The sequence below is a fragment of the Chiloscyllium plagiosum genome, unplaced genomic scaffold (genome assembly GCF_037043375.1).
Source record: "Chiloscyllium plagiosum isolate Xiang-an unplaced genomic scaffold, Cpla_swu_hap1 HiC_scaffold_20, whole genome shotgun sequence".
NCBI lineage: Eukaryota > Metazoa > Chordata > Chondrichthyes > Orectolobiformes > Hemiscylliidae > Chiloscyllium > Chiloscyllium plagiosum.
In genome coordinates, this window is record NW_028270158.1 from 27,730,312 (window position 1) to 27,757,377 (window position 27,066).

Below are 27,066 nucleotides of genomic sequence, written 5' to 3' on the forward strand. Positions count from 1 at the left end.
TGGGGCTAACTGGAAAATCTGAGTCAACTTTCTTTAAATCATCTTAAATATCAACTAAATAGAAATATCAGCTACTGTGACATGTTGCTTATCTCCACTTGAATATTCAGGTGTCCTTTGGAAATTGTTTCACTCGGTCACAGTAATCCAGAACAGAGATTTACCAGTAAGGTCCACCTCATTGACTTCTTGTTCCTTCATTCTCAAAGAGCTATCAGTCTTATCTTTCCAAACAGATGACTAAATTTTACAAGATTTCTGCATACCTATTACCACAAAAGCAATTCTCCCTGCTCTTCGCAGCAACAGAGGCTGTTTCTCCCCAAAGCAGTATCTTCTTTGTTTCCCTCTGATATCTGTCTCTGTTACAAAAACAGCTGCCCATCTTTTAAAAGTTTAATTGTCACTGTTGTATTAATGTATGCACTTATTCAAATGAAATTTAGAAGAATATATAAGTAAGCTTACTAATGAGGTACATTTGTTTATGACTTAAAGGTTGGTTTTGAATGTTTTTCCAAGAACATTTGGATTACTTCTGAATAATTGTGTGGTTTTGCAGAGCAACCGTTTTAACAATCATATCATCAGATTGTTTCATTCAAATCAATATCCTTCCAAAGAAATATCATATCGGGCTTGAAGTGTTAATTCTCGCCAAACATGATTTCAGAATTGCTGAGTTTCTTCAGAAGTTTCTGTTTTCATTTTAGTGTAATGCCATACATTTCTAATTAGAATATTTGTTTGAAATTAGATGATCTAGTTTCTCAAATAAAGTCTAAATCCTGATAATTTCCCAGGCCACTTACAGTACCCCAACTCTGTTTTGGTTAACATTGCACAAGTTAGAGATCACTGGATTAAAGATTGTGCAGATTGGGACTACAAAATGCATCAGATATTGCATTTACACATTGCACCATTGGAGGGAGCAATTGTATAGATGTATTGCATTAGGGCTTTGAATAGCTGTATATTAATGTTCTCCAAAAATTAGCATATGGTAAGCACACAACTACTACGGCATTTTTTCTACCTAATTGAAAATCTTACAGTATTGGCTAAGTGTTGTGTGTTAAATCTTCAATTCATGCTTAAATTGATAAGGTATGTAAGCAGAATTGTCAAATATCCATTTGCTACCATCGGCATACAACAAAAATTATACAGCCACAAAACTATCCATTTAAATTGTTCAAATAATATTCTTGTAATATATTTACATTTTTAACAGAGGTGTTCAAAATCATGAAGGGTTTTGTAGAGTCAACCAAGGAAAACTATGCCAGTGACAGATGGATCAATAACAAAAAGAGACAGATTTATTATGGTTAGCCAAAGAAGTATTGGCGATGTGAAAAAATATTTTTTAATACATCTAGTTGTTGTGACTAGGGCTGCACTCCTAAAAGGATAGTAAAAATTGATTTAATAGTTACATTCGAAAGAGTATTGGATAAATATTTGAATGGAAAAAATACAGAATGAATGACATCTTGCTTTGCTTTTACATATGTTGTACATACAATTATGCACAGTGTTTGCCTTGGTCTACCCACCCATTCAAGTGAGACAGGTATCATGTGAACTTTGGGTTGCCTGCTCATGAATCTTTCAACATGCAGCCCAGCCTGCGTCAGGCTGCTAGCTGGCTCACTGCACAAGCAGAGATCTGACAGTGTGAGAAACTAGCACATGTTCCAGGTAGACACCAGTTCTTAAAGGGAGGCTGCATTGAAAGGACAATGTTGCTCATTCTCGGTATTGCGATTGGATAGAAGGGAAATATAATGCCAGGACAGGAAGAGGATTCCACAGTTCATGGATGAAAAACTAGTTACCTTAGTCAAAGAGATGAACAGACAGTCCTCAAACCCAACTCGTAGAAGGTGGCCGGGAAGATCAATTCTCACAGTCTGGTTCCAAGGGCCTGGTGCAATGCTGAAAAGAACTGACCTTACATGGAAGGTCAAGGTCAGTGAGTGCATCTGCACAAGATATCCCCTACCCACAGCATTACCAAACTCTCTGTATTCAATACACCACAGTCCTATTCCTCACCCATGTCCGTCCTTAGCACTGGAACTCATCCTAATGTTGAAATATTCCATTTGAAATTCCATATACTTTACAATCATGCCCACTTCTTTCTGCTTTCATATACCTATGACTATTTTGCTGTGGCAGGTACAACAGCCATCCATGTCGCAACATAAATTGAGACATTCTGGCCTCTCTTACAGATCAAGGTTGACTGTAACAGAGAGGAACAAAGCCAAAAAGGCAGGAGACATGTGTTCTACTGAACCCTACACAGCAAATGCTGCTGTGCATCATGGGGCCTACTGTGACAGAATCCATAGCATCCAGCAGTATTCAGGATGATTAACCTTCTCAACTCCTTCCTCCTGCACCCACTCCCCTTCTGATTAGATGCTTTTACATTCCCAAAATCTGCCATCTGACCACATCTAGAATGAAGAAAGAAAGCTACAGCAGACATCTGAGGAAGAAGAACTGTCACTTGATCTGAAATACACAGTTGCCACCTTGGATATTGGCATTGTGTGCACCTTCGTGGATTGTATTATGATTGGATATGTACATGGTGAATTATTGGGTATCAACATAAGTGGAGAGAATAGCTCTGGCTAGTGAGTGAGTACAAGAAGGACTTCGAACTAAGGACAGGAGAATGCTGAAAAGGATGCATACTGAGATGTTCAGTGCATTGGCATGCCTGCCAGACAGCTGTCTGTCTGTGTCCGAGGAGTCAAGCTCCTATATGGCACAGGCATCACATAGAGCTTACAGCCCATCCTTTTCTTTGTGAAAATGGTAATTAACTCCATGACAACACTAATGGACCTAGTTGCATTGCAGTGCCTGGTGGCCATTGTCTCAACATCCATTGCAAGACAGGTGGAAGCCACTAGAAGTCTCAGTGCAGCAATGGAAGCTCAGAAAGAAGTTGATGAAATGCATGCTTGCTGCTAAGTGAATACAAACTGCTGCCATCATATCTGCAGATCTCACTGCTCAAAGGAGCTGTAGGCTTTTAGAACAATCCAGCAATCTGTGCTCCAGAAAATTGCTAGGATTGCTAAGGTGCCACCAAGTGACTGTGGCATGGATCATGAACCTGCAGATGCGGACACTGGCCACACACATACCATCTCCATGAAGCTGTTATCCAGTATGTGCCAGTCTCTAAGAACCCTCATGACACAACTTCAATCCAGCACAAGACACTTGTATATTTCAGTGCTGCACCTCAGCCTGCATCAGCAAGTGTCATTGTAATCCTACTGCAAGCACATTACGTGGTCAGGGACATGCCTGCAGTTTATGAATTGGACCACATTGCATCCCTGGGCTTTTCACTTGCTGTAATAGCGCTTACTCATTCTCAGCCTTCCTGGATGTTCAGACCATCCCTGCATTGCATTGCCTTGCTTTTTGCTATGCCTTTGTGCACTTTGCCTCCTAAGCTAGAGCTACCAGGCTCAAATTACTTCTGGGCTTGCTTTGCTGTTTTGTGCAGACACAAAGGTAGGAATCTTGTCATGGCTGTCAGCAGTCCTCAGTCAAGGGGAGTCTGCCTTCACACCTGCAAGTCCTGTCACAGTAAGTCAAGAGCAGCCTCTGATACCAATTTAGGGCTTTGGACACTGTCAACCAGCCACTCAGGACAGAGTCTGAATGCTCTCCATATCAGGGTTGAGGAGCCAAATTTCAAACAGCCCACCACCCAACCTGACTCTTTCAGTCCTAATGTGAGTGATTTTTTTTTTTCCCTGCAATGAGAGAGAGGTAGACATTACGGCAAATTAAAGTGGGCGATTTAGCAGTTAATTTTAGTGTAGGTGGGGAAGGTGTCCTGAGCAAATATACAGTGCAAGTGACATGCATGATTAATTGTTTAGGGGTTGGGGTGTGTGACAGCAAGTGAGAGAAAATGTTGGAAGCATTAGTAAGAATGGTAAAGCATATGAGCCTGCGTGCCTGATATGCAGAGTCACAGAGATAACTTGAATGTGAGGCATCGGAGATTGATGCTGGTCAAGCAGAGAAAGTCATTGACCTTCTTTCTACATTGCTGAGCATTTCTCCAGATGGCCGAGACTACACTGACCTGGGTGCTAACGTTGCAGCAGGCTAGTATGGTCGGATGTCATGTCTTCCACTGTTGGTTGTGGGGGAAGAGGGCGTCCCATGTCTACAACAAGACATCCCTGTCAGCAGCACAGGGTGAGAATTCCTCCCTGTTGGCCATGTCCAAGGTAAATGGCAGGAACTCTGCAAGGCAGCACTGAAGTGATAATGTTTTTCTGGGCACACAATGGGCTTTTAAAGGTGGCTTGGGTGCAAGGAATGCTAGTCTTTTCTCATATCCGGTGAATGGCAAGAGCAATGCATGATAAGATGGGGCTGGAACTGGATGTGAGGCATACCATAGAGGCAAGGTAGGGAGTACATGAGGTGTGTTTGGTAAGATAGTGTGAGAAAAATCACTCGGCCTAGTGGCAGAAACCCTCCAAGAGACTTGATACAAAATCACACTTAGCCAAAAATCGTAAGATTCATGTATTCTCAATTTTGATCCACTAAACCAATGTCATCTCTGACTGTTGCACAAATGTTATCTTTGATTAACAGTGCTACCCCACCACATTAACCGAGCTTCCTATTTTTCTTATATGTCAAATACCCCTCAGTTTTCAGGAATTAATCCATGTCATCCTAAGGCCATGATTTCATAATGGCTACCAGCTCATATATAAAATAAATAAAATATGTACAATTAATTTGTTTATTTTGTTATGAATGTTGCTTGCATGCAGATATACAGTGTTTAGTTTTGTCTTTTTGGTATCTTTGTAATATTTAGTTTTGATTATGTTTCCTAGATTTTTCTGATTGCTCCTTTCCTGCCAATCTCTGATCCTCATTTCCTATTTTGCTATTTACCTCTCTTATCATGTCTCAACTCTTTGATATACCACATCTTTCCACATTAATCCCTTGCCTACACTATTTAGTTCTTGAGAATGTTAGTCTCAGTACAGTTCAGGTGTAGACCATCCCACCGGTACAGCCCACACTTTCTCCAGTACTGACGCAAGTGGCCCACAAACTGGAACCCTCTTCTCCCACACGAATCTTTGAGCTGTATATATTAATGGCTCTAATTTTATGTACCCAATACCAATTTGCACACAGTTCAGATAATAATTCAGAGGTTTTCAACTTCATGCCTATCTCCTCATACTTCCTATGCAGAATCTCTTTCCAGTTCTATGTAGGTGCTAACATAGACTATGGATCCTCCCCTCCTACTGCAAATTCCTTTCCAAACCAAAGCAGATGTCCCATCTCAGGTAGGCAGTTCAGTTGTCTGAACTCTTGCTCTTTGCCGCAAAAAACAGTGTCAATCCCCTTCAAGATATTATCAACTACTTCCTCTATATTCGTTAATGCTCCCCTAACCTGATTGTCTTCCTAAAGCATAGTGCCATGGTCAGTTTGCACATCCAACCTGCAACCCCTACTCTCATCGAAACAGGCTGAGAAAACATCAAACCTATCAAACATTTGCAGAGGCTGACAATCCTGCACTGCTACCCTTTGAATCCCTTTAACAACCGCACTCAGTTACACCCACCTGTCCTGGATGACTGATAGAATCGAGCCTTCTGATTCAAAGTGATGTAACTGCCTCCTGGCACAAAGAATCCAGATAACAGTCCACTGCCTAATGCATCACAAGGTCTGTGGTTCAACCTTTAGTTTATAAACTCTGAGCTGAAGCTGTTCAAACACTTATGTAGATGTGTTTGCCCTGGATCACAATAGTATCCAGGAACTTCCATATGCTGTAGCCTTAACACAGCATCTGAACTGCCATCCTTAATGTGTTTTAATTACTAATTATATATAACTTGTGAGAACTTAAGTACCATTCATCTCTAACTCATTGCCTGACATTGTCAATGTTCACTCCAAATTTAATTCATCAACTTGTCGTTCTAATTTTCAGCAAACTCCAATCTGACTTGAAGACCACTAACATTGAAGAGATGAAGATTGCCACAGAGACTTATTATGAAGAGGTGGGCTCACAAAAGTGGGCACAATTAATAACACACCAAACATCTTATGAATTGCCCATTTACCCATATGGTTCTTTGCGGTTGTACTTTGTGATATTCAACTTGTTCACTTGGTTTTTGTTTTAATGAACAGATAGAAACAACATTTTTTTCAGAGCAGGATCCTTTAACAAATGGCTATTTCTCAAGGAATAAAACTGAACAGCATGAAAGTCATATAAAACTTGTGTGCAGTTAGAACAATCTTGTAATGCTCATCACAGTACAGGTCTCCAGATTACAAGAAAGATAGACATACAGGCACTATAGACCAAAATTGAAGTATTACAACTAATCAGGAAACATTGAACAGATACAAGAAAAGAGAAGGTTGAGGGAGGCCTTACAGAGGTCATAAACTCATGAAAGAGATTTATTCGGGTGGATATAGAAGAAATGTTCCCACTTTTAGGGAGATAAATATAAGATAGTTACCAATAAATACAATTTCAAAATATCAGAAGCAACTCCTTAACCTGGTGAGTGATGTGAAGACATAGACTTTATTTGGTATAATTACTACTAAAACAACTTGCCTTTAATACAGTGCCTTTAATGTAACAAAATATCCCAGGGTGTTAATGAGAATTATCAATCACAATTTGACACTGACCCATGGAAGGAAATATCAATGCGATGAGCAAAACCTTGGTCAAAGCAGTTTTTTTTTTAAAAGGAGAATCTCAAAGAAGAAGTAAAATGGAGAGATTTAATGAGGAAATTCCAGAATTTAGGACAAAGTATGCGAAGCACAGATAAATAGGTTTAAAAATTAAAATCAGCCTGTGAAAGAGTGCAGGGATCTTAAAGATTTAAGACTAGAATAGGTTACAAAGTTAAAGAGTGGGAAGGCCAAAGAGAGGATGAGAATTTCAAAATTGAGGCTTCACTGGTCGTGCCAACAGTAGGAAGTGATGGACCTGTAGGAGAGTGCAAATTAAGAGATGAACAACAGAGTTCTGGATGAGTGCATATTTAAGTGATATAGAAGATGGGAGGCCAATTGGAATAATAAAGTGCAGAGAAAACAAAAGTATGGATGAAGGTTTCAGCCGCAAATGAGCTGAGACACAATCAGAGTTGGGTACTTTTATCGAGGTAGGGGGATTAGCAGTTTTGGTGCTAGAACTGTTAAATGGTCATTTCGAAGTCAAACCAACAATTCATCCAATAGTGTCCCACAATCTCAGGCAGTTATCAAAGAGATCAACGGAATGGTGGCCAGGGAAGAGTTTGCAGCAAATACCCCAGTCAATGACTGATCTTCCCAAGATGGAGTCTGTTTTAGTTTATCCAATACTTGAATATCAGTTAGTGTGACAAATCAGAAACAGTGGAGCAGTCAAGATGGATAGTGGTGATATCAGGTTTGTGCTGTCAACATGCATGTATAATCTGGCCTGTTTTTAGACATGATCGCTAAGGGACAGTGTGAGGATGTGCTGAAAGGCACTGGTGCATTTAAGGGAAAGTTGGATAAATACACAAGGGAGAAAGAAACAGAAGGATACACTAATAAAGTTTAGATCAAAATAAGTAGCAAGGAGGCTTGTGTGGAACATAAACTCAGGAATAGATGGTTTTGACTAAATAGTCTCTTTTTGCATACAAATGTTCATCCAGCTCTCCAACCAAAGTTGGTTACATTTAATTTTCTCTACATGTATCGTCTCATTCAGGATCCCCTGAGTCACTGGAGATTTCTCTATGTGGGAGAGCCGTTTTAAACCCCCCTAGCAGGTCATCCTCTAATCCCCATTGTTCCAAGAAAACAAGACAATCTAATCATATCAGAAAGATAACTAGAAAAGAGACCAATCTTTGATTTCCTTGGTTTCTTCCTGGGCTCTGTATACAATCTTTCAGATCAGCTCCCTGTGATAGCAATCAGAGTAATCATTCTTTATTTCACTGAAAAATGTTCTGTCTAATTTCTTTCAGAATGCTCAGGTGATTTCTTTAAAAATTTGGCACCTACATTTTAAAATATAATCTAATTAACCTGTTCTGAGATATTATTGCACACCTGTGGAGCAGGTGGGACTTCAATATTTATTCATGGGCACATGCAAGAAACAACTTAAAGGAGCTGAGTTGTCTGTAGCCAGCTTGGCACCTTTCAGTTGCTGTGCTGCTTGGAAGGTACTGTGTTTGTAAGCAAAAAGCTGGGGGTGAACAAGCAACTCGAGCCTGAGTATGGAAACATGATTTTTTTTAGATAAGTTGGTATTGACTCCATATGTCCACCATGTGCATATGTATGCATACAATATATACAAATTCATACCAAATTATATATGAACACAAAAATAGATATACATACATGCTTGTATAGACATGCATGTGTACAATGCGCACACACTTTTTTTACAAACATCCTCACACAAACTAATCTATGCATGCATAGGTAAAGACATACAAACCCATAGACATAACCATAGACGCACAGGTACACACACACACTACTCAGTGTAAGACACTTGATAAATATCAAAAGCAAAAGCCCAGGCTGATCGTTCTCTGACACAATCCTAAAGCTTTGACAATAATTCTAGAACCACAATTACAGTCCAGCTGAAATCAGGTAAAAAGCACTTTTTAGAGGTTGCAGCTCTTTCATGTTCACATCAGACACAATATTTACACACAGCATTGAAGGGCTTTACTTGAAGGACTCCTAATCATGCAAGAAGACTTTTATACTTCAATACTTATTTTTCACACACATTTTTCTTTTATTTTAGATTCAGAGACTCCGACTTCTGTTGACTGATAATGAGCTTGCAGACAAGAAGTAAGCATAAACCAAAATATTTGATTTGATCACTGGGGGAATCAAGACGGATTAAAGGGTGAAGCGAACGATCAATCTGTGTGAAGCTAACACATCTCATCACCTTGGAGCCATTTTTGGATCTATATCCCCAGTTAACAATGGGGGAACATCATCAAGGAACCCATTCCAGACTGAGCCCAGGCTGGGCAGTCTACAGTTGAATGACTCTGGTGCTCAAATCCCAAGAGGATTTAGGAAGAGCAACCAAATGTAAAGTATTTCTGAAATAGGTTTTTTCGAAAAAATAGCAGTACAGCTTTCTCAACAACCTTTATTTAGCACCTTATTTTGCAAGGTTTGTGAAGGTTTGTAGCTCAGGTTGAGGTTTAGGGTGTAGGTTTGCTCGCTGAGCTGTAGGTTTGATATCCAGACATTTCATTACCTGGCTAGGTAACATCATCAGTGGCCACCTCCAAGTTAAGTGAAGCTGTTGTCTCCTGCTTTCTATTTATATGTTTGTCCTGGATGGGGTTCCTAGGGTTTGTGGTGATGTTACAAAAAATGAAACCAAACGGGACCAATACCCCACAATTTTACGGACTACCAAAAATCCATAAACCAGGAGCCCTCCTCAGACCCATAGTCTCACTATCTGGAACACCAACTTACAGACTGGCCAAAGAACTACACGCAAGACTGAAATACCTAGTAGAAGAGTCACAGCATTCCATCCACTCCACCCAGGAATTCTTAAAAATCATCAAAAACACCGAAATAGAGGAAGACGAAACAATTATCTCATTCAACATAACAGCACTGTTCACCTCCATCAACATCGACCTGGCAAAGGAAACACTTACCACGCTTTTAGAAGAGACCATCACACACACTCCAACCACCATTAATCACATTACCAACGAAAACATCATGAAGCTAGTGGACCTGTGCCTCACGACCCACTTCACCTTCAACAACATAATCTACAAACAAACCAACGGCACACCCATGGGATCTCCGCTATCAGGATTCATAGCAGAAGCGGTAATGCAAAGACTAGAACAAACAGCCCTACCAACCATCAAACCAAACATCTGGGTCCGCTACGTAGATGACACCTTTGTCATCACAAAATGAAACAAGATAGAAGAGACATTTAACATCATCAACAACACTCTCACAGGCATAAAGTTCACCAAGGAGAAAGAAACCGACAACAAACTCGCATTCCTGGACGTCACAGTCGAAAGAATGGACAACGGAGAACTACAAACCTGCATATACAGAAAACTGACAAACACTGACCAAATACTTAACTACACCAGCAACCATCCCAGCACACACAAACGAAGCTGTATCAGAACACTATTCCAACGAGCCACCACATACTGCAGCACAGACGAACTTCGGAAAACAGAGGAGAACCACCTATACAACGTATTCAAGAAGAACAGATACTCAAAAAATACAGTCCACAGATTCTTCAAGAACAAACCACGACAAGCAGACCAAACACAACCAGTAACCCTTACCATACATCAAAGAAGTTTCAGAAATGACAGCCAGACTACTAAGACCCCTAGAAATCCTAGTAGCACACAAACCCACCAAAACTCTCAAAAAAACACTAACAAACTTAAAAGACCCAGTACAACCCATGGACAAAACCAACGTCATCTACAAAGTTCCATGCAAGGACTGCCACAAACACTACATAGGACAAACAGGAAAAAAGTTAACCACCAGGATACACGAACACCAGCTAGCCACAAAAAGACAGACCCTCTCTCCCTCGTAGCATTACACACGGATTTAAAAAACCACCATTTCGACTGGGACAACACATCTATCTTGGGACAGGCTAAGCAAAGACATGCCAGAGAATTCCTAGAGGCCTGGCACTCCAACCACAACGACATAAACAAACACACAGATCTAGATACCATCTATCAACCCTTCAGAAAATGAACAGGAAATGACATCACCAGGAACCCCATTCAGGACAAACATATAAATAGAAAGCAGGAGACAACAGCTTCGCTTCACTTGGAGGTCACCACTGATGATGTTACCTAGCCAGGTAATGAAACGTCTGGATATCAAACCTACAGCTCAGCGAGCAAACCTACACCCTAAGCCTTATTTTGTCCTTTTGGATATCTCAAAGTGTTTCATGATGTTTGAATTAAGCTTCAAAGGGCAGAAACTGTTTTTATGGAGGCAAACAGAAGAACTGTTTTATGCACAGCACACATATACAAGTGACCACTGCAACATATTTTATATGATGCTTATTGAAGAAGGAACATTGGTGAAGTTTACTTAATGAACTCAATGCTCAAATAAAACTCTGAAATCATTTATATCCATCTTTGTCTGGCAGTCATAGAATAGGCTACTATTCCCAAGGAAGGAGGAAGGTGGAAACAAGTAGGAAACATAATTGCACATTGTGACACTTTGATTGTTTGTTTCTTGTTAATTTGTAGGTCAATACCAGACAGCAGAGAATCACAGAAACAACAGAAAGTGCTCAACTCAACCATCCTCAGATTATCCAAAAGCCTTAAACACCTCCAAGAGGAGAATAAAGCCTTGAAGGGTGACCTGGATAAAGCATTCCACAGCTCTTTTGCAACCAGCACAGCCCAAGGTAGGCATTGTGCAACATTTTATTGCAACACCCACCCTCCACTAAATGAGCTCTCAATTCCTGTTTAACCCTCTGGTTCATTGCTTCAGATGGTGTGAATGATGTTCTCTAAACTTGTCAAGTTCAATTACTTCAGTACAGCCCTGTTGAAGGGCTTTTGCCCAAAACATTGATTCTCCTGCTCCTCAGATGCTGCCTGACCTACTGTGCTTTTCCAACACCACACTCTCAACTCTAATCTCCAGCATCTGCAGTCCTCACTTTCACCAAGTTCAGTTACAGCGAGCTTCCTTCCTTCACTTGTGCTGTCCATGTTGACTCAGCCATGCTGCACACTGTTGTGCAGATTTTGTTCTTGTTAAACAGGAATAGGCTTTCAAGTCTGCTTTCCCATTCAGTCAGATTATAACTCTGTCTACTTACTTTGGTTCCATAACCCAAAGTGCCCTTGCTTAACAAGAACCCGGCAATTTTTATTTTATTGTTAACCTCTAGTGTTAACATTTCTTCCAAATTTTCAGTTACCCTTTGTGTGAAGTGATGTTTCTAGACATCATACTTGAATGGCCTAGTTCTAATTTTGTAGTTAGGTCCCTTTGTTCTAGATATCCCACAGGAGAAAATAGAAACCTTTCGTAGAACTTACAGCACAGAAACAGACCATTGAGTACAACTCATCAATATCAATGCTTATGCTCTACAGGAGCCCCCACCTATTCTACATTATTTCAACCAAAGTACATTTCCCTATTTCTTCCTTCCTTATGTAAATATGTAGATACCCTTAATTCCATCCATACAATTTGCATCAACCAGACTATGCGTCATAGAGTACCATATTCTAACCACTCTTTCAGTAAAGAACCTCCAAAATTTCTGAATAGATAAATTAGTCTTAATATTAAAAGCCCTTATTCAGTCTTCTCTCCACATGGAACCTTCTCCCCTATATCAAATTTGAAAGAGCCCCAGTGATGTCATGTCTCAGTCCTCTCTTTTCTGAAGAAAATAGTCCCAAGTGTTACAGAGATGATACCAGAAGGAACAACCTATAATAATCAGGAAAGACTGAACAATCTAGGACTCTTTAAAAAATAGATTTTGATGGATGACTAATCATCTTCATAATTTAAACCTTTTTGACTCAGTACCAGAGCTCAGTACAGCTGTAACTATTATACATTGTACTGTATCAAATTGAAATTTGCAATATTCAATATTGAATGCATTCATATGTTTTTTGACATTCCTTTGTGGAGCTGGGACCAGGATAAGATCAATCATGATCATGTTAAATGATGGAGTGGACTGGAAGGGCTGAATTGTCTACTCCAGCTACTAATTCCTATGTTTGTCTGCTCTTTAGTCCTGTAAATGTTTGTTATAGATGTCACACATCAGAAACTATTTCTCTCTCTTTGTACCTGTTCTCTTTTAGGTTATAGTGAGTGGAGCAAACAGAGGCTGGTGAGAAGGCTTCTGGAGTTGGAGAAGGTGAGAGTAGCTTGGCTAAGGCTTCAGGGACATTAAGTGGGTTTAAAGGATCAGTGTGTTACTGGTAGAAAGTGCTATCTGCCAGTCATACTGCTACTTTCTTGAATTTCCCAGAAAGCTGATGATCAGGAGCGAGCCAGCTCACAATCCAGGACGAATAGCAGGGGTATTGAACAGAAGCACATGCAGGCTGGATTTGCTCTGGATCAAGTGCAGCAACAAGAGCAGCAGCAGGTCAAACAACAACAGGAGTATAGCCATCTCCGTGAACTAGTAAAAAAGCTGAAGGAGGATCGCAGTCATCTGCAGAAAGAGCTGGCCGCCAGGAAGTGAGTATTGTGGAAAAAGGGAACCTGGAGTCCACACCACAGACCTGAGAACAATATTTGGGTTGTGACAATCCCAATATTACTTATGAATGTTGTACTATCAAAGACCCCATTTTTTTCAGATGAGGCATTAAATCAAGATTCCATTCACCCTATCTGGTGCATCAGATGTAAAAGATTCCATGGTTCTATTCAGAGATAAGAGAACGGGAATTCTCCACATGTCCTAACTGAAATAGCCGAGGAAGTCAACGAATGATAGAAATAAATCTAATCTTTACTCAATCTAACATTCACTTAAAGAGTAAAACCATATGAATATACAGCTCCTAATTCAACTGCATGGTTTCTGAGTATTTATTTATGTCTGCTTATGAAAACCTTTCTCAAGCTTGTCGCCTGCACAGAATTAAACATAACTGATATAGTTAATACTGGGTAATATTTTTCCATCAACCAATACCTAAAGGAAACATCTGGTCAGAATGATATTAATGTGAGTTACTGCGGACAAATTGTCTGCTATGTTTCCTATAGTATTACTCCACTCCAAAAAGTAACTCATTGGCTGCAAGCCAATTTGAGACAACCTGAAGCCATGATACATGCTTTAGAAATGGAAGCTTTCTCTAAATATAATACAAGTGGTGAATTTATCCAAAAGAAGATGAATAGGGGTATGTTGGAAAGCATTTATACATTCTGACTCTCAGTTCTGTGTTTGCTCTGTAGTACTGAAATAAATCAAGTAATTCAGGAAAAGACAGTGATGAAAAAGGAGCTGCACAAACTTAGAAAAACTCAAGCTGACAAGCCCCCAGAAGAATACAGGTTAGTGCACTCTTTCAAACACTACAAGTGGATCCTTCTATTTTATGATTTTTTAAAAATTCATTTGTGGGGTATGTGAATCCTGCTGGCTAGGGCAACATTTGTCGCTCATCCCAACAGTCCAGAGGAACATTAAGAGTCACCCACATTGGTGTAGATCTGGACTTAGATGTAGACCAGGTAACGAAGATGAATTTTCTTCCCTAAAAGATGGTAGCGAATCTGATAGGTCTTTACAATAATCAGCAGTGATCACATGTTCACCTAGTGAGATTTGATTGCATATCTCCAGAACATTAGACTGGGGTTTTGGATTATTAGTTTTGTGACATTATCACCACACCAATGTCTCCAATTAATGAATTCCTAATAATTAAGTTTATTCAACCAGAAGCCCCTCTTCGGAACATAGAAGTTGTTCAATGTAAAATCCATCCTACTATCTTAACAGTCTCATGATACAAAATAATGGAATCTGTAGAATCATAAAGCATAAAAGGAGGCTGTTTGGCTTATCACACCAGATTTGATTCCAGTTTGCCTCAGTTCCCTGTTCTTTCTCCATAACATGAGTTGTTTAGAAATTCCTTTGAAAGTTATTAATAAATCTACTTTCACCAGCTCTTTAGGTATTGCAGATCATCATAACTCAATGTGTAAAAATATTCTTCTCATCTCCCTACTGCTTCTGGTTGTGCATTAATGACAGCAGCCAATCTCTGTGAATTAGTCTACAACAGGCCAAGATATGTGGTGAGGAAAACTCCAGTAGTGGAGAGCTTTGAGAACCATTGATCCAAAGTGACTGGTTTATCTCAATCATGTGACACATTCATATATTGTTATTTTGAAATTATTTATTCTATATTCCAAAACATTATTTTCTGAAAGAAACCATTGAAAGAGTCAATACCAACTGTTTCCACCATCATATGTTCCTAACAATCTCGCTTATTCACCTAGATGCTTAATCCTGTTTTGAGTGCACTTAAACCGTGCTTTTAGATCATCGTCCAATTTCTATTTCCTAATGAAGTGCTAAACCAAAATAATCTATGCAAGCATGGTTAGAGAAATTCAGCTGACACAGTGACCAAAGCCAGCTCACTTCATAAATATGACGGAACAAAACCAAACAGCAAGTCCCCTAACATCTGGATGTTGCAGTTTTATAAAAAGATTATGAAATAATCTTCATCCGAGGGCCACTGTTGACAAGTAAAAGGAATTAGCTTAATGGTAATCCAGAGATACAGTAGGTCTGAGATTTCCATCACTCAATGAATGTTAGATTTTAATCTTTGACTGTGAAAGGGGTGAAAATTTGATCTGTCATGTGCTGCAGGAGGGAAATCCGCTCCCTGACAGAAAAAATAACACAACTGGAAGCAGACCTGGAAGAGCATCGGAGAGTGAAACTGCACTGCAGTGACATTGATGAGGTAAATCGGAATGAGATTAGCAACTCCGTCAGTGATGGTGGGAGCGTGATAGTAGTCAGAAAAAGAATCACTTTTTTTATGACCACAGTTGTTCCAAAGTGCTTTGCAGCCAATGAAGAATTTTTGAATAATGTAATTTGGTAAGACAGAAATAATTAAATATTCAGTCAGAAACATTCAGAATTATAACTGAATTTATAATTAAAATTTAGAATTAAATCTATGATACATGGATCCTTTCTTACTCTTCCTAGAGGCCTCCCTCTGCTGGTATGCATATTTGATAGACTGAAGTGGACAAAATTATCAAAGTATTTTCAATGCTCAATGAAGTATAATCAGTGTTATAAGCTTGGAATTATGGAAGTGTAGAAGATGTCCACGGAGTAACTCAACTCACAGCATGTGTTATCATAAATCTCAGCATCATTAATTCTGATGCACAAAAACGGGAGAGAGAGAGAGACAGAGGGAGAGAGACAGAGAAAGAGACTAAGAAAAGAATGGAGCTCCTCAGAGTAGTGTCCGAGGCCCAACCACCTTCAGCTGCTTCATCAACAAATTTCCCTCCACCATAAGGTCCGAAGTGGGGATGCTCACTTATGATTGCATAATATTCAGCACCATTTGTGACTCCTCAGATAATGAAGTAGTCCATGTACAAATGTAGTAAGACCAGACAATATACAGTTTTGGGCTGACAAGTGGCAAATAACATTTATGTCACACAAGTGCCACCAACGACCATCTCTAACAGAAGGGAATCGAACCATTGCCCCTTGGCATCACCATCATCAATCTATGCTTTCAGCATCTGAGGTTACCATTGGCCAGAAACTGAACTGGACTAGCGATAGAAGCAAAGTTACTACAAGAGCAAGTCCATGGCTAGGAATCCTGTAGTGAATAATTTACCTCAAAACCTGTTAACTACCTACAAGGCTCAAGTCAGAGTGAGATGGAATACTTCCCACTTGCCTAGATGAGTGCAGCTCTACCAACACTCGAAAAGCTTGAACCTGTCTAGAAAATGCACTCTGCTTGATTGGCACCACAATAGCAAACATTCACTCTCACCACCATCACCAATACTCAGCAGCAGTGTGTACCATCTACCCCAAATGAGCTGCAGAATATTATCAAGGCTCCTTAGACAGCATCTTCCAAACCTGGTCCTCACCTTCCACCTGCCCACCCACCCCCCCCCCCCCCCCCCCCCCCCCCGCCCACCCCCCCAACCCAACCTCTGGATACATCGTATCATCCTCCACTGTTTCTGCTACCTACAAACAGACTCCACCATCAGAAATATATTTCCCTCCACACCCCTATCTGCGTTCTGTAAAGACCATTCCCTCCGTGACTCTTTTATCAGGTCCACGCCTGCCCACCAACTCATCCTTTCCTCCCAGCACCATCCCCTGCCACTGCAAGAATTGCAAAACCTGCGCCCACACCTCCCCTCTCACCTCTGTCTCCACATCCATCGTAGATTTACCTGCACTTTTACACACGTCATTTACTGTATCCGTTGCTCCCGTTGCGTTCTCCTCTACATTGGGGAGTCAGGACGCCTACTTGCAGAATGTTTCAGAGAACGTCTCTGGGACACATGCACAAAACAACCCCACCACCCCGTGGATGAACACTTCAACTCCCCCTCCCACTCTGCCAAAGACACGCAGGTGCTGGGCCTCCTCAATCGACAAACCCTAACCAACCGATGCCTAGAGGAAGAACACCTCATCTTCCACCTTGGGACCCTCCAATCACATGGGATTAATGTGGATTTCACCAATTTGCTCATTTCTCCTTCCCCCACCTTATCCCAGAACCAACCTTCTAATTCGGCACTGTCCTCATGACTTGTCCATCTTCCTTCCTACCTATCCACTCCACCCTCCTCTCCAACCTGTCACCATTACCCCCACCTCCATTTACCTCACACTCTCAGCCACCTTCTCCTCCAACCTCAACCCCCTCCCATTTATCTCTCTACCCCGCCTTTACTCACAAGCCTCATTCCTGATGAAGGGCTTATGCCCAAAATGTCGATTATCCTGCTCCTCGGATGCTGCCTGACCTGTTGTGCTTTTCCAGCATCACACTCTCAACTCTTCCAAACCTACAACCACTACCATCTAGAAGGACAAAAGTAACAGCTATATGGGAATACCACCACCTGACATTTCCACCACTAGGCTACTCACCATCCTGACTTCAAAGGACATCACTGTTTTTTCAGTGGGTCACTGGGTCAAAATCCTGGAACTCCCTATCTAATGGCATTGTGGGTCTACATACACCAAATGGACTAAAGAAGTTTAAGAGACACAACCACCTTCGGAAAAGTGACCAGGGATAGCCAATAAATGCTGGCCCACCTGGCGATGCCTACTTCCAATCATTGAATAAAGAAAATGACTAGGCTGGATGTGTAATGGTTTGCACAGCAGTCTGCCTTCATAAAAATGATATACCATCTTCTAAAGCTTTTAGATATCTAATGTCAGGTTTTTTTCCTGTGGAGGAGTTGTCTTGCAAAAAACATAAACACAGATGTGTGCACCATCAAACATGACACTGAACTTTCTACGTCACTGATATTGCAAAAATGGCTGTCATAATCTGTGGCCATTAACAATGTTACTCTCCTACAGATAGACAGCACAAACAATCAATCCATTCTAGGTTTGGCCAGGAATCACCGGTCCACGCAGACCACTTCTGTTGGTTATAATGAGCAGAAACAGAAATATGACAGCGAACAAGCTGCAAAAACAATCCAGAAGCACTGGCGCAGATATCAAAGTCAGGTATGGAATGATCAGAAATAGGATTGTGGTGAGGGTGTAGTTAAAGTGAGGGTTTTAATTCGATCCAATCAAAACCACAACCTATATTTAAGTAGTGCTATTGATGTAGTAAACATTCATTTCACAGAACTGTTGACAAGATTTGACACAGCACTACATAAGGAGATATTTGGAAAAATAATCAAAAGCATAGTCCAGGAAGTAGATGTTAAGAATGACTTAAAGGAAGAGGTAGGGCAGCGAAGAGATTTAGTGAGGGAGTTCTAGAGTATAGGGCTTTGGTAGCTAAATAAGTGGCTGCTAATAGAGAAGCAATAAATTCAGCAATGCTCAAGAATCAAGAATTGGAGGATTGCAGATACTCAGATTGGGGATGAGGGAAGCAGTGGAGTAGGGTAAGGTCATTAGAGTTTTGAAAATGGGGATAAGGATTTAAATCTCTCGCTAATAGGGAGCCAAAATAGGTCAATGAGCACAGCTGTTATGGGACGACAGGTTTGATGTAAATTAAGATACCGGGCAGTACAATGTTGTTATTGGAACATACTTTGGTTAAAATTCAGGGCATATTATTGTGCTAAGAAGCTGTAGATCACATGGTTCATTTCCATGTTGCATTGTGAGCTCAACATGAAGCTGCATCCACCTATTAAAAGGTAATTGATTAGTATGCAACTTCACAGTCACAACTTAACATCCTAATACATCCCTAAGGAGGAGAATGATGGATGCCAAACATGATGATTGAAAGAAAATGTTTTCAGACTTTAGTTGTTGCTCAATTGAAATCGCTAAGATATTTGGGTAAGAGTATTATGTAGAACAAAGCATGTAAATAAAATTAAGGCAAGATCAATCATATTCAATTTGGATGGCAGAACAGGCTCAAGGGCTGATTGGCCTACTCTTGTTCGTGTGATTCTTGATGGAGAATGATGTACAAAAAACAAAAATGTTTGGGAATATAATTCCAAAATGTTTGCAAACAGTTTGGAAATGTTCCCAAAAAAATTGTACTAATGAATGTTTCTTTGTGGAGTGAAAGGAAAGCTTGAAACATTTCAAATCATTTCATATATAATCAGTGACTTAGAACCGAACTTGCCATTCAGTCGAAAATGAGTGTGTAAACTATTTTAGGCATAGCAGGTCTTATAAACAACAATGAGAAATGGAATGTGGAGGCACAGATTACCCCTGAGTGAAAAGAATGGTGGAACAGGTACAGGGGTCTGAATTAGGATATGAATGAGTACAATCTCTGCTATTCTTCAGAAATGTCTTTTAAAGTTCCCCTGAACTACCAGAGCAAGCACAATTGGCTTCATTATAGAATACTACCTCTACAATGTAACCTCCAACAATGTAGCATTCTCTCAGCATTTCCATATGAACTGAGATTCTGTGTTTTCAAATATCTGAAGAAGAGATTGAACCCATAATATTTAGACTGGAGAGGTGAGATTGCTAATTTTGATTGATAATAAAGCACTTCAATTATAACAGGGCTTCTCTGGATGTTCTCTATCAATATTAATAGCTGGTTTTATTTGTAATGCTGGAGAACATTGTGGGAAAAGTTAGTCTTGACTACTTTTGAGTATTCCTGTTTCAGTGATAGTTATCAATACAAGGGAGGGGGGGGGGGGGGGGGCGCGGTTCTAGTTGACATCCTAATTGATTTTTGTGAAAGGGGAACTGTCTGTCATTTAATAAAAAGGAAGTATTTTTGGGAAGTTGCAGCTTCTGAGGTTTCATCAATTTCATATAATTATATGTTTCAATAATTTCTTCTTTTTGCCCTTTTTTCCTAAATAGAAAGAAGATTCAGACCTAGATGAGGTATGTTTGACCCCATGTAAAGTACAAAATAATATTTTCATGTCATTAAATTAGGAATTAAGTAAATGTTAAGACTGTGAAACTTCAAGATTGTCTAAACCTTACGGTTTCCTTTGATCTGCTGCCTTTTTACCTGTTGTATTCTGACACAATGAAACTAACAGATAACAGATATTACCAGATCCCTCACATTATTCTGAACTCAATGTCAGTGTCTCATCAGGTTTCATGATGGAGCCCCAGTGGGTAGCCCCACTGAGCCATGGAAGATAAGCCTGATCCTATTCCCAACTGAGCATCTAACACAGAGACACAAAATGGAATCCAAATGTTCCCTCCATGGAGAAGAGGTCTCAAGACACTGTCCTTCAACCTTTATTAACTGCTTCAATCTGGAATACTTGTACTCTTAATCACTGATGGTGTTAGTTTTACAGAATCCAAGAAATCTAAAATGGATATTTAGTTTTGTAAACAATTCTTTTCAGGTAAAGAAAACAATATATACTTGGTCTAGAGAGGCAGTATTCCCAGGTAACATGGATGAATTCACATGATTTTTTTTTAAAATGAAAGAAATGTTTGTATAGTCCAAGGATAAAACCAGTCAAACAGCTGACATCAGATCTACTTTACAGTGAGAAAGGTGAGCTTGTTTGCCCCTCAAGGCTAGTTGAACTTCTTTTGCATCTTCAAAGAGCAGTTATAGAGTCATTGAGTCATACAGCATGGAAACATACCCTTCGGTCCAACCTGTCCATGCCGACCAGATATCCCAAACCAATCTAGTCCCACCTGCCAGCACCCGGCCCATATCCCTCCAAACGCTTCCTATTCATATACCCATCCAAATGCCTCTTAAATGTTGCAATTGTACCAGCCTCCACCACTTCCTCTGGCAGCTCATTCATTACATGTACCACCCTCTGTGTGAAAAAGTTGCCCCGTAGATCTCTTTTATATCTTTCCCCTCTCACCCGAAACCTATGCCCTCTAGTTCTGGACTCCCCGACCCCAGGGAAAAGACTTTGTCTATTTACCCTATCCACACCCCTCATAATTTTGTAAACCTCTATTAGGTCACCCCTCAGCCTCCGACGCTCCAGGGAAAACAGCCCCAGCCTGTTCAGCCTCTCACTATAGCTCAAATCCTCCAACCCTGGCAACATCCTTGTAAATCTTTTCTGAACCCTTTCAGGTTTCACAACATCTTTCCGATAGGAATGGGGACCACAATTACATGCAATATTCCAACAGTGGCCTAACCAATGTCCTGTACAGCCGCAGCATGACCTCTCAACTCCTGTACTCAATACTCTGACCAATAAAGAAAAGCATACCAAACGCCTTCTTCACTATCCTATCTACCTGTACTCCAAAGTCTCTTTGTTCAGCAATACTCCCTAGGACTTTATCATTAAGTGTATAAGTCCTGCTAAGATTTGCTTTCTCAAAATGCAGCACCTCACATTTATCTGAATTAAACTCCATCTGCCACTTCTCAGCCCATTGGCCCATCTGGTCAAGATCCTGTTGTAACTGAGGTAACCCTCTTCGCTGTCCAGTACACCTCCAATTTTGGTGTCATCTGCAAACTTACTAACTGTACCTCTTATGCTCGCATCCAAATCATTTATGTAAATGACAAAAAGTAGAGGGCCCAGCACCAATCCTTGTGGCACTCTACTGGTCACAGGCCTCCAGTCTGAAAAACAACCCTCCACCACCATCCTCTGTCTTCTACCTTTGAGCCAGTTCTGTATCCAAATGGCTAGTTCTCCCTGTATTCCGTAAGATCTAACCTTGCTAATCAGTCTCCCATGGGGAACCTTGTCGAACGCCTTACTGAAGTCCATATAGATCACATCTACCGCTCTGCCCTCATCAATCCTCTTTGTTACTTCCTCAAAAAACTCAATCAAGTTCGTGAGACATGATTTCCCATGCACAAAGCCATGTTGACGATCCCTAATCAGTCCTTGCCTTTCCAAATACATGTACATCCTGTCCCTCAGGATTCCTTTCAACAACTTACCCAACACCAACGTCAGGCTCACTGGTCTATAGTTCCCTGGCTTGTCCTTACCACCCTTCTTCAACAGTGGCACCACGTTAGCCAACCTCCATTTTCTGGCATCTCACCTGTGACTATCGATGATACAAATATCTCAGCAAGCAGCCCAGCAATCACGTTTCTCGCTTCCCACAGAGTTCTAAGGTACACCTGATCAGGTCCTGGGGATTTATCCACCTTTATGCATTCCAAGACATCCAGCACTTCCTCCTGTGTAATATGGACATTTTGCAAGGTGTCACCACCTATTTCCCTACAGTCTATATGTCCCATATCCTTTTCTACAGTAAATACTGATGCAAAATACTCGTTCAGTATCTGCCCCCATTTTCAGTGGCTCCACATAAAGGCCGCCTTGCTGATCTTTGAGGGGCCCTATTCTCTCCCTAGTTACCCTTTTGTCCTTAATGTATTTGTAAAAATCCTTTGGATTCTCCTTAATTCTATTTGCCAAAGCTATCTAATGTCCCCTTTTTGCGCTTCTGATTTCCCTCTTAAGTATACTCCTACTGCCTTTATACTCTTCTAAGGATTCACTCGATCTATCCTGTCTATACCTTACATATGCTTCCTTCTTTTCCTTAACCAAACCCTCAATTTCTTTCGTCGTCCAGCATTCCCTTTACCTACCAACCTTTCCTTTCACCCTGACAGGAATATACTTTCTCTGGATTATCGTTCTGTCAATTCTGAAGGCTTCCCATTTTCCAGTGAACATCTGCCCCCAATCAGCTTTTGAAAGTTTTTGCCTAATACCGTCAAAATTTGCCTTTCTCCAATTTAGAACTTCACCTTTTAAATCTTGACTTATACTTCCAATTAAAAGTACCTTTATCTTCCCAAAAACAATGCACGGAAGTGCCAATCTAATTAAACAAGGGTTACAGAACAAAGGAAGAATAATGGAGTTAAGCTATGGATCAGCCTTTACCTATATGAATTACAGCAGAACAATATCTAAGGGCTGAAAGGCTTTCTTCTGTTCCTTTGTAAAATTCGAGTGTTTTAAAACCAAAGATAGAACTTGTTGTATCAATATGTTTAAACATTCACATTAAAGAACAAAAATGAAATCACAGCTTTATTTCTTGGACAGAACAGGAAGCTTTATTCTGCAGCTGACCTAAGCTTTATGCACGGTGCAAGTGCTCTAAACCAACAGTCGTTCACCAAAAATGGAAGTGTTCTTTTCTACAGCATCAAAACAATGTCCAAGATGAAGGAAGCAGATTATCTATTAAAAGCATTCATGCTGGAAATTCTGTATAGTCCTGTTTAAAAGGAAGTCTGGAATCAAATCTTTCTGGAATAAATGTTTTGCCCTTCTGATTGTACCTAGGCAATTACTATGATTCAAGCGTCAGCACGAGGACATTTTGCACGGAAGAAGCTTGAGAGCACATATTCTGTAGGTATAAAGAAAATGTCCTTTGCCTCCCCTCAGCAGAAGAAGATAGTTACCAACATCTCTCAAGAATTTGGAAATCTTACTGTGTTAACTATCCCTAGTTATCTGAGGAGAACATTATCATTGTTCCAGAGCTATTCATAAGTATAAACTCTAAAGGAATTAATGTTGACTTTGTTTACAAATTCCAAAGAAAAATAAGTTGTAATCGCAATTCAGGATGATCCAAAGCACATTGTGACCAGTGCCCGCAGCTGCCAATTTGTGCACAACAGTGTCCCATACACAGCAAGTGAATGAATGACCATATCAACTTGTTATTGATGGTAATGATCAGGAGAAGATAGTCTTGGAATAAAGTAATGCAAGTTTTGTCCACCTGAGCAGATGTACGGGACCTAATTTTAATGTCTGAAAGTTTAGCATTCTCAGTTTTCAACTGATGCGTAGCTAGATTTTGCCTTCAAGTCCTGAATGGGATTGCACTCATTACCTTCTGCCTCTGAGGCTTAGGCTTTCATATTAGATTCTACCCTGTTTTGGACTAAAATATAAGTTTCTTACTTGAATGATACAAAATTTAGCAGCATTGTAAACCATGAGGAGCATAATGTGGAACTTGTAGACAAGTTGGTGAAGTGAGCAGACAGGTGGCAGATGAGTTCCAATGCAGGAACGTGCGATGTGATGCATTTTGGCAGAAAAAACATTGAAAGACAGTATAAAATAGGGGTGGAGGAGCAATGGGATTTGGGTGTGTGTTTGCATGAATCATTGAAAGTGGCAGGACAGGTAAAGAGAGTAGTAAGTAAAGCTTAAATTATCCTTGGCTTTATTAATAGGATGTAGAGTACAAGAGCAAGGAGGTGATATTGAACTTTTTAAGGCACTTGTTAGACCTCAGCTGGAGTATTGTATACACTTTTGGGTGCCACATTATAGATAGGATTGGATTGGAAAGAGTGCAGAAGCAGTTTACAAGAATGGTTCCAGAAATAAGGAACTTCAGTTATGAGGATAGATTGAAGAAGTTGAAACTATTCTTCTTGGTGAGAATAAGGCTAAGAGGAAATTCATTTGACGTTTTCAATATTACAAATGTACTGGATAGAGCGGATAGGGAGAAATTGTTCCCACTTAGAGTCATAGAGATGTACAGAACAGAAACAGACCCTTCGGTACAACTCGTCCATGCTGACCAGCTATCCTAACCTAATCTAGCCTCATTTGCCAGCACTTGGCCCATATCACTCTAAACCCTTCCTATTCATATACCCGTCCAGATGCTTTTTAAATGTTGTAATTGTACCAGCCTCCACCACTTCCTCTGGCAGCTCATTTCATACATGCACCACACTCTGCGTGAAAAAGCTGCTTCCGAGATCCCTTTTATATCTTTCCCCTCTCACCCTAAACCTATGCACTCTCATTCTGGACCCAGGGAATAGTCTATGTCTATTTATCATATCCATGTCCCTCAGCCTCTGCCACTCCAGGGAAAACTGCCCAGCCCATTCAAACTCTCCCTATCACTCAAATCTTACAACCCTGGCAACATCGTTGTAAATCTCTTCTGAACCCTTTCAAGTTTCACAACATTCTTCTGATAGGAAGGAGACCAGAATTGCACACAATATTCTAAATGTGGCCGAACCAATGTCCTATATAGCCACAACATGACTTCCCAACTCTTTTACAAAAGGAACAAGAATAAGATGACATAGATTTAAAGTGATCTGCAAAAGAAGCAAGGTTGAATTGAGGAAAAGCTTTTTCACTCAGCAAGGAGTTAGAATGTGGAATGCATTGCCTGGAAGTGTGGTAAAGGCAGGTTCAATTGAGGCATTAAAGAGGGCATTGGGTGATAATTTGAAAAAAGAATTCTACAGAAATATGGGGGTAAAACAGAAAATTGGCATTAGGTAATGATGCTAGTTTAACACCAGTGCAGGATGATGGGCCAAACAGTCTCCTTTGACAACACAACACTTCCATGATTCTATGAAAGTCTGAACCTTAACATTAGATATTGCAAAAATATTTCCACTTGTAAGGGAGACCGAAACTATTGGCCATAAATGTAGAAAATTCAGGACAAATTTTATTACTAAAGTGTTGGAAGAATGGAATCTGTTAACATAAGTAGTAGTTGAGGCAAATAGTACATTTAAAGGAAAGTTTTATAAGATAATGAGAAAATAGGAAGAAGAGTATGCAGATATTTAAAGTACAGTAGAAAGAAATGTTCAAGGAACATAAAAGCCAGTATTGTCTATGCTGTATATGTTGTATATGCTGTAATTATGAACACTGTATTTTATATGTGTTTTCATATTGGAATTATAATTTATTCCAGAATTCTCAAGTTTCTTACAGAAACAATATTCAGAAACAATTCCCAGAAGAAGATGAGAGGAATGAGGCTGTTTCTGTCATCCAGTCCTCCTTCAGGGCTCATCTGGCTCGGATGCAATACCTCAGAGAGAAGTAAGGGTTGGGATTTGTTGAAAATTGGTCTGTTAAGTTATCAGGAATATAGTTTCGATGTACAGTTCTCTCCTGTTGTCATGTATTGTTAGCTGTTAGTCCCCACAGCAAAGATGTTTCTTTACCAGATCAAAAGATTTGTGTGAGCACTTGGAGAAACCTGTCTGATTTTTTTTTTGTCATGTTCCTGGCCCCAAACCTTGCAGTGCAGCTGAACATTGGCCCAGAGGTATATGTATACTTCTAATCTATTGAACTTTCTTGCCCAATACAGAGGTCTGATTGTGGAAACGTGAAGCCATAGAGAACAGTTATTCTTTTACAGTTTATTTATGTAAATAAATATAGTGAGAATGGTTGAAAGAGAAAGGCAGGCAGGATGAGACTTGTAAAAAAACAGTTCACTCATGAAACAAACAAATCTCCAGTTACAAATGATATTTGTTACAGAGAACTAAGAGGGAGGACATTTGTAAAAGCATTGACACTCGTGGTAAATGAGCTACTTGAAACTTATAAAATAGGATAATACAGTATTGTGATCATGTCAGGTATACGTAGGTCAAACTATGTGTTTAAAAAATGCATTTGCCATTAGGAGTGAACTTGATTATTATTTTTACAATAATATCTTGGTAAACAGCAGGTTTCAAAGGGAAAGATCCTAAACTCCTGCACATGGCAAGCCCTACAATACTGTATCCTTTGACTTCCAAAAACCATTTGACAAATTTCCATACATAAAGCTTCTTTTTTGTTTAG

At 40.0% G+C, this 27,066-nt stretch overlaps 1 protein-coding gene across 2 annotated transcripts in view; it reads left to right on the forward strand.

Annotated features, from left to right (window-relative positions):
- Window positions 1-27,066, forward strand: part of iqce (IQ motif containing E) — a 67,479-nt gene that overhangs the window by 24,332 nt on the left and 16,081 nt on the right. The window contains exons 10-20 of one of the 2 annotated variants that reach the window (XM_043711806.2): window positions 6,044-6,116; window positions 8,900-8,949; window positions 11,418-11,581; window positions 13,020-13,075; window positions 13,190-13,404; window positions 14,137-14,235; window positions 15,581-15,677; window positions 18,338-18,493; window positions 20,312-20,335; window positions 23,749-23,817; window positions 26,174-26,304. In XM_043711806.2, coding sequence (XP_043567741.1) covers window positions 6,044-6,116; window positions 8,900-8,949; window positions 11,418-11,581; window positions 13,020-13,075; window positions 13,190-13,404; window positions 14,137-14,235; window positions 15,581-15,677; window positions 18,338-18,493; window positions 20,312-20,335; window positions 23,749-23,817; window positions 26,174-26,304 — 1,134 coding nt within the window. Of the gene's footprint in view, window positions 1-6,043; window positions 6,117-8,899; window positions 8,950-11,417; window positions 11,582-13,019; window positions 13,076-13,189; window positions 13,405-14,136; window positions 14,236-15,580; window positions 15,678-18,337; window positions 18,494-20,311; window positions 20,336-20,547; window positions 22,034-23,748; window positions 23,818-26,173; window positions 26,305-27,066 lie in introns of those variants that run through there. The other variant, XM_043711809.2, reaches the window with a different exon arrangement.